Here is an 8,679-nt window from a genome sequence, read left to right as displayed (position 1 = left end):
CGGCCACAGGCCGGGGGCCCTGAGGCCGAGCCCCCAACCCAGCAGGGCTTGATGGGGGTGGGGCCGGCCGGGTCTGGGTCTCATGCGATTTCAAGACACACGTGGGTGGACGGAAACTCGACTCTGGTTCCCACGGCACGCCCCAGACTCTGACAGGAGGAAGATGAGTGGATTAAAAACCTGTGGTACATCTACACAGTGGAATACTACACTGCTGTATAAAAGAAAGAACTCTTACCATTTGCAACAACATGGATGGAACTGGAGAGCATTATGCTAAGCCAAATAAGCCAGTCAGAGAAAGATAAATATCACATGATCTCACTCATTTGTGGAATGTAATGAAAAACATAAACTGAACACAAAAATAAATCCAGAGACAGAGAAGCATGGCACACACTGCGGAATTTCAGAGGGAAGGTGGAGGAGGGTGGAGGGTAGAAAGAGATCAACCAAAGAACTTGTATGCATAACCCATAGACACAAACAATAGGGTGGTGAAGGCCTGGGGTGGGGGCAGGCTTGAAGGGGTCAATGAGGGGGAAAGGGGAACATATGCAATACTTTCAACAATAAAGATTTAATATAAAAAAAAAAATAAATCTGCCGAAACTGGTTTGGCTCAGTGGATAGAGCGTCGGCCTGGGGACTGAAGGGTCCCAGGTTCTATTCCGGTCAAGGGCATGTACCTAGATTGCGGGCACATCCCCAGTGGAAGATGTGCAGAAGGCAGCTGATCGATGTTTCTCTCTCATCGATGTTTCTAACTATCTCTCTCCCTTGCTCTCTGTAAAAAATCAATAAAATATATTTAAAAATAAATAAATCTTGTTATTTGAGACAACATGGATGAACCCAGAGGGTATGTGTTAAGTGAAATAAGTCAAAGAAAAATACCTGCCAGCCCACATGGCTCAGGGGTTGAGTGTGGACTTGTGAACCAGGAAGTCACCGTTCAATTCCTGGTCAGGCCATATGCCAGATTGTGGGCTTGATCTCCAGTAAGGGGCGTGCAGGAAGCAGCCAATCAATGATTTTTCTCTCATCATTGATGTTTCTATCTCTCCCTCTCCCTTCCTCCCTGAAATCAATTAAAATATATTTTTTTTAAAAAAGAAAGAATACCATATGATTTCACTTAAATGTGGAATCTGCCCTAGCCGGTTTGCTCAGTGGTTAAGAGTGTTGGCTGGAGAACTAAAGGGACACGGGTTTGATTCTGGGTCAAGGACACATACCTTGCTCAGGCTCTATCCCTGGCCCCATTTGGGGCATATGCAGGAGGCAACCAATCGATGTCTCTCTCACATTGATGTTTCTCTCTCTGACTTTTCCCCTCCTTTCCACTTTCTCTAAAAATCAATGGGGAAAAAATATCCTCAGGTGAGGGTTAACTAAGTAAATAAAATGCGGAATCTAAAAAAAAAACAAAAAAAACCCAAACGAATAAATAAAGCAAAATAGAAAGGCTCATATAGAGAATAAGCTGATGGTTGCCAAAAAGCAGGGGAGGGTGGGGGAAGAGAATAATTTTAAAATATCCTATATAATAAAGAGGCAATATGCAAACTGACCCTCACTCCGTCACATGATGGCTGCGCCCACAGCAGAGGCAGGGTTCCCATAACATAGATGGCTGCACCCACAGCAGAGGCAGGGTTCCCATAACATAGATGGCTGCACCCACAGCAGAGGCAGGGGTCCCATAACATAGATGGCTGCACCCACAGCAGAGGCAGGGTTCCCATAACATAGATGGCTGCGCCCACAACAGGGGCAGGGTTCCTATAACACAGACGGCTGCGCCCACAGCGGAGGCGGGGTTCCCATAAAGAGCCATAATGAGTGATCAGTAGGGACCTGAGGCTGCGTGGCGCCGGGGCAGGGGACCTGAGGCTGCACTTCCCCTCAGTAGGGCTTAACAGGGGACCCCAGGCCACGCCCTCCAGCCCAGCACCAGGACAAGGGACCTGAGGCCGCGCCCCCAGCCCTGATGCTAGGCGGGGGACCTGAAGCAGTGCCTCCCGACCTGCACCGGGCCAGGGGACCTGAGGCTGCGTCCCTCCAACCCAGTGGGGCTTGATGGGGCACTTGAGGCTGTGCCCCTCGCCCGGCGGGGCTTGACAGGGGTGGGGCCGGCCAGGTCTGGGTCGTGCACGATTTTGAGGTGCACATGGGTGGGTGGGGATTTGATTCTGGGTCCCGCAGCGTGCCCCAGACTCTGACAGGAGCACGATTTTCATATACATTTTACTAATATTCTTTCAACTCTGATACTTCTATTATAGAGAAAAGGCAAACAGCAATATTAAAATATTTCCTCTAATTAATTCCCTTTTAATGTGCATGAGTTTCGCACACCAGGCCACTAGTAAAAATAAAACTCTACACAAAACATTAAACAACACAAAAATCTTAAAGAGGTCAGAGATCTGACATGGATCTCGCCAACTAAGACCAGGGTGTCAGCAGGGTTACATTCATTTCTGGGGATTCTAGAGATTTCCAAGCCTTTTCTGGCTTCTAGAGGCCACCTGCACTCCTTGGTTTGTGGCCCTTTCCTCTGTCTTCAAAGCCAGAAAGGCTTTATGCTGCCTTCCTTCTGGTTCTCTTTTCCATAGTCACATCTCCCTCTGACCCCAGCAGGAAAAGGTTTGAACTTCTAAGGGTCCTTCTGATTAGATCCAGAATGTTCTCTCTATCTGCAGGTCCATATTCTTAATCCCATCAGCAAACACCCTTGTGCCAAATAAGGTAACATATCCACAGGTCCCACAGATTAGGACAGGAACATCCTTGGGGGTGGAGGGTATGCTACTTGCCACAGGAACTACAGTGACTCTCCTTATTCATAGTGCGTCTGTTCTAAAAAGTCACCACAAACACTGAACTAGCAAATTTGAAACCACTGCTCCTGGAGAAAATACTGTGTTAGGTTATATAATCTTGTGTTATGTGTATTTCTATTTAAAGACATCTCATTTAATACACATTACTTCATTAGCACTGAACTCAGCCAATAGCACTGTAAGTCATACCTGAATAGTAGCACATGTATCTTCTCTGTAAGGAACAGCACAGCCTCTTGCAGTTAGGAACCCTGGACAGCACTTCAGCTCTATACTTGGGGCCAATTTAAACAGTGAAAACTCCCACAAAAAGTACAAAAATATAAAAATGCAACACTAGCCGAAACCGGTTTGGCTCAGTGGATGGAGCGTCAGCCTGCGGACTGGGTGGTCCCGGGTTCGAGTCCGGTCAGGGGCGTGTGCCTTGGTTGCGGGCGCACCCCCGGTGGGGAGTGTGCAGGAGGCAGCTGGTCGATGTTTCTCTCTCATCGATGTTTCTAGCTCTCTGTCTCTCTCCTTTCCTCTCTGTAAAAACTCAATAAAATATATTTTAAAAAAATGCAACACTAAATAAACAGTGAAAAGGACACCGGTTTACAGTACAAGAGCTGAAACAAGAAGGCAGAGCGTGTCAGGAAACTCAAAATGTTTTTGCTGCTATGCATAGGTCTGTGAAAGTGCCACAAGTATTCATTTGGGGTTACAAATAAATTTCAGCAGGTAGGTGAAACTGAAAATACAGAATCTACAAACAACAAGGATCAACTGTGTATCCAAACCTGAGAAGATGCCAGGTGTTGTCTGTGAGCTTAGTTTCATTGCAGAGAACAAAACAGCAAACATGGGTTCTTGAGGAATTAACAGGGTGGTGAAGAAATTAATACTATGAGGGGGACACGGGGCAGAAACAAGGTTCTGGGTACTGGCAGCAGCTGTGTGCTTCCAGCGTTTCCAGCTGGGTTGATCCACGGTCCACGCTCCCTCTGGACCACACTGAGCTAACATGGAGCCCCCACCCCACGCATGCCACTCCCTGGCCAAGGCCTCCGGGCACGTGCAGCCCAGTTGAAATATCATCCTTTATGAAGGCTCAGACACCTGACCCCCCCTCCCAGCTTTGAGTCCATGCAAATTGAATAGGTTGGTTTTTTCCAGGCTGAAAACCTATATGGTCACATTAAACAAGGTATGACTCAAGAGAAACTCTTGGACATGAGCCCAAAGGGACATCTACAAGACTGCTCTGTCACTGTTTGAAAGAGCAAAAACTTGGAAACATCCTAAATGCCCACTAGCAGGATAAAAGTACTGTGAAACAGCCACACCAAGGGAGCTATATACCTGTGAAAATAAACTACAGTCACAGGCATCAATCAGTGTGAACGAAACACAAATAATGCTGGACAAAGAAAGCAAGTTACACACAAAAAACCACCATGTGATATCATTTACATGAGGTTAAACTTACAAAACAATACTGCACACTTTTTATATTTATACACATATAAATTTTTTTATTAATCCTCACCCAAAGATATTTTTCCATTAATTTTTAGACAGAGTGGAAGTGAGGGGGAAAGACAGAAAGAGAAACAACAGTGTGAGAGAGAGAGGCATAGATTGGTTGCCTCCTGCACATCCCCCGACTGGGCCCAGGGATCGAGATTGCAACCAAGGTATGTGCCCTTGACCAGAATTAAAACCAGGACCCTTCAGTCCAAGGGCCAACGCTCCAACCAACTGACCAAACCGGTTAGGGCAATACTGCACATTTTTTAGTGATAACTCCATATGCAGTGAAGGTATAAAGGACTCCAACTGTATTGCTGTTCATTTAAGTTCTGGTGGGCACTTGGCTATTGGGCTAATCATTCTTTGTATCTCTTTCCAGTCTGAGACACTTCACAATGCAAATTTAAGATGCCCAGAAAGGGATGTGTCTTGTCAAAACTAATTGGTCCTGACTGGCTGGCTGGTGGGCCTGGTGAACTAGCTAAGTGGAATCTCCTCTTGGAAGGATGTTGCCTCTCCTCCAGGTTCTCCTGTGAGCTGAGCGGACTTCTGGATTCAGATTGGGCAAAGGTCTTCCTCTTCCCCACTATCCTAAACTAGCATACTTTGCTCCTGGGCCCACATATTCCCACAACCCCCCACTTCCCACACCCCAGTCCCGAGATGATGGAGGGACTCCATTAAACAGAAGGGCCCACTGGTGCCTCCTGCCCACCAGTGTTGAGGCTGTGGGCACCAGGTAGTCTAGGACAAAGTGGAGAGCCTGCTGAGGGATCTGGGGCTCAGAGAGAACATTCAGCTGCTTGAGTCCCCTGGGAAGAAAGGAATAGATTAGGAGCCTCCCAGAGAGAAAGCATGAGACTTTTCCAGTGTGAAGTAAACATGTCAGAGCTTGGAGAGAAAGACAATATCTGTTTTGATGTTTGGTGTCACCCGGCCCAGACACCCACTCTGCAATCAATGAGGGGCTGTAGCAGCATATCACCCTCCTTGAGAGTGAAATGCTGACTCAAAAGGCAGCAAGAAGCAAGAGACTAACGCACAGCAAGGATTCTCCACCTCCGAGGAGATAAGAGACAGTGCTAGGCCAGCCGGATTGAGTTAGAGGAAATCCTGTCCCCATTCCCTCAGGTGCCTCTTCTGAACCACAAATGTTGGCCTAAGGCCAGGGCTGCCCAACCGTCTGCCTTTAGGTAATCACAGCTCTGATGAGCTGAGACCATGGGGTTGATAGATGCCTGCCTGTCTGCCCAAGGCAGCCAAGGGGCATCATCCTGAGGAGGTGTGTGGCAGAGGATGAAAAGGGACAGGAAGCTCCCAGGTCCCTTCCTGAGGGGCTTCCTAAGGACACAAGTCTCCTCTCACTCCTGGGACTGAGACCCAAAATGAAGCAGAAAAATCACTTAGTCTGGGGACTAAGAATATCAACTGAACTATGTCACTTACTGTCATGCCTCTTTCCAGACACTTGGGAATCCACCCTAATCTTCTGAGCCTTAATTCAAGTCTGCAGGATTTCCTGATTCTCCATGAAGACTCTGAGGGGAGTGGTGGCAGATATCAAGAGAAGAAAGGTATACAGATGATGTATTATAGAATTGTACACCTGAAACCTATATAATTTTATTAAATTTTTTTAAAAAGTTAAAATAAAAATTGATTACATGAATGACTGTAGGTGTCAGAAAAGGGGTGGCTCTTCTGGAATTTAAGTCTGCATGCAGACAGATCTACAGCAATAGAATGCTAACTTCTAACTTTATCAGCATGGCAACAATGTGATTGCATTTTTATTATTCTTAAAATAAAAAAAATAAAAAAGGAGAAGAGGAGCACATGGCGCATAAGCATTGACTTATGAACCAGGAGATCATGGTTCAATTCCCAATCAGGGCATATGCCCGGGTTGTGGGTTTGATCCCCAGTGTGCAGTGTGTTCCTATCTCTATCTTCTCCCTTCTTCTCTGAAATCAATAAAAATATATTTTTTGGGGGGGCTGGGGGGAAGGTAACATAACTTACAGGGAATTACATTCCCCACAGCTTAGGAGGTAACACAGGGACAAGTGAGAAAATGCTACTTCAAAACTCCTTATTCTACCAAGGTGGGTGGGCACTGTTCTGGTTTCAAGAACTCTTTAACAAGAGGAAACAAACCCCCAGGCTCAGAACCAAGGTATCCTGCCATGGCTGGTGTGGCAATATGGTTAAAGTGTCAGCCCTCACACTGAAGGGTTGAAGGTTTGATCACCAGTCCCAGTCGGGGTGCATGCAGGAGGAAACCAATCCATGTGTCTCTCTCACATCGATGTTTCTCTTCCAGTGTGAAGAAATTATGGGTACCCTCCTCTACATTACACACACACACACACACACACACACACACACACACACACGCCACACAAAGCCCCACCAACCAATAAACAAGTAGAAGTAAGGTATCCAAGAAAATTGATTACCCCGCTTTGTTTTAGTTGTATTTGGTGGTTCAGTTAATATAACGTTATAGCAAGAAATAATATCAACATCCCTTTAAGATAAATTTAAAAAGTGAGTCGATATAAAAGGAAAAAGATGGGAGAAACTGGCAGTGAGTTGGGGTTCTCACATGGAGTGAGGATGAGAGCAGGGAAGGGTGGGGGCAGGAAGGTAAGAAGGCTTGCTTCAGGTACAGCTGGATATAGCAGCATTCTGCATGTCTGTACCCTTTGGATGGTAGGGATCACCATCTAGGGCAGTGGTTCTCAACCTTCTGGCCCTTTAAATATAGTACATGTTGTGACCCAACCATAAAATTATTTACGTTGCTACTTCATAACTGTAATGTTGCTACTGTTATGAATCGTAATGTAAATATCTGATATGCAGGATGGTCTTAGGCGACCCCTGTGAAAGGGTCGTTTGACTGCCCAAGGGGTGCGACCCACAGGTTGAGAACCGCTGATCTAGGGCATAGTTGGGAATGACTAGAGATGTAGATCTGGAGGACAGATGCATGAGAGGTGGTGGGTGCCAGGGAGGTGAGAAGGGAAGCAGGAAGAGAATGAAAAGGCCACAGAAAAAGACAACTGGGACAAGTGGGGAAGGTGGGAGAAAAGGATAATAAAAGAGCTGGCGAGCTGACTGAGAAAATGAGAAAAGAGGAGAAATAGCAGGCAGGTATGGGAGCCAGAAACAGCAGGCAGGGCTGGCAAGCAGGACCAAGGCTAAAGCTGGGAAGTGCAGTGGGCATGGGAAGCAGGCTTCTGGAGGCCAGGGAGTGGTCTAACAGAAGGTAGAGCGGTCTAACAGAAGGAAAAAGAGGAGGAGGAGGAAGAAGAGGAAGAGAAGGAGGAGGAGGAGGAGGAGGAGGAGGAGGAGGAGGAATGGAGAAACTCCATTTCTGAGCAGGCCGGGCACTTCCAGGTAAATCTGGGCCTGGCCCTGGGGTCTGGGTAATAGAGATTGCATGAGACACAGATCAGGCCCCTCTGGCCTAGCCAAGTACAGGTCCCTCTCAACCACAGCCCCTGGAGGCAGGCCAAAGGGAAAACCTTTGAAGTTTGATTTCTTATTTTTAAGTTAGTTGGACTTTCCCCACAGAGCCCTCCCCCCTCCAAGGCCTCACCAGTCACTCCACTTCCCTGGGGTTCTTCCAGGACCTGAGCAGGAGCCAGGTGGGGGCCGGTGATGAACCCCCACTCCCACTCTAAGAAGGAGCCCACCATCCTGGCCTATGTGGCTCAGTTGGTTGGAGCAACGTCCCAAGCACCAAAGGATCTCGGGTTTGATTCCTGTTCAGGGCACATACCCAGGTTGCAAGTTCTATCCCTGGTCGTGGCGAGTACGAGGTGCAAACAATTGAATATTTTCTCTCACATCGATTCCACACCACACCACCCCCCCCCGGCCCCGCCATCAATGAAAAGCATATCCTCGGGTGAGGATTTAAATAAAGGAGCCCATCTTTTCTGACGACATAGTTAGCAAGCCATAACCCAGGCACTGGGGTTTGTCACATTCCCTCAGGCAGCCCCACTCACTCAGGGACTGGCCTCTGGTAAGAAAAAGCACATTTGGTGCAAGGATGTGCTTGGCATGTGGCACATGTGTGGGGAGACCAACACACCAGATGCTCAGAGGGTGGAGAAGTGGGTGGTTAGGGAGATGGCAAGGATAAAGTAAGATACACACTGGGCTTTTAATGGCAACCAGAAAGTGGACAGAGATCCCAGGTAGGCTGGGAAAGGTGAGAGGAGCACTGCCTCAACAGGAGGGGGAAGGTACAGGCGACTAGGTGGGCCCACGCAGACCGGTAGGACTAGGGTGTGGCCCTGGA

The 8,679-nt window shown here is 47.5% G+C and overlaps 1 protein-coding gene across 2 annotated transcripts in view; it reads right to left on the bottom strand.

Moving 5' to 3' along the window:
- SH3GL1 (SH3-domain GRB2-like 1) overlaps window positions 1-8,679 on the bottom strand; it is a 54,152-nt gene that overhangs the window by 37,257 nt on the left and 8,216 nt on the right. Inside the window, exon 1 of one of the 2 annotated variants that reach the window (XM_015567148.1) lies at window positions 5,808-5,880. The exons of the other annotated variant lie outside the window; for it this stretch is intronic. Coding sequence (XP_015422634.1) covers window positions 5,808-5,813 — 6 coding nt within the window. The 5' untranslated portion in view covers window positions 5,814-5,880. Of the gene's footprint in view, window positions 1-5,807; window positions 5,881-8,679 lie in introns of those variants that run through there. 2 annotated transcript variants of the gene reach the window in all.

Source organism: Myotis davidii, unplaced genomic scaffold, assembly GCF_000327345.1.
Source record: "Myotis davidii unplaced genomic scaffold, ASM32734v1 scaffold551, whole genome shotgun sequence".
Classification (NCBI taxonomy): domain Eukaryota; kingdom Metazoa; phylum Chordata; class Mammalia; order Chiroptera; family Vespertilionidae; genus Myotis; species Myotis davidii.
This window is presented reverse-complemented; position numbering and strand designations above follow the sequence as displayed.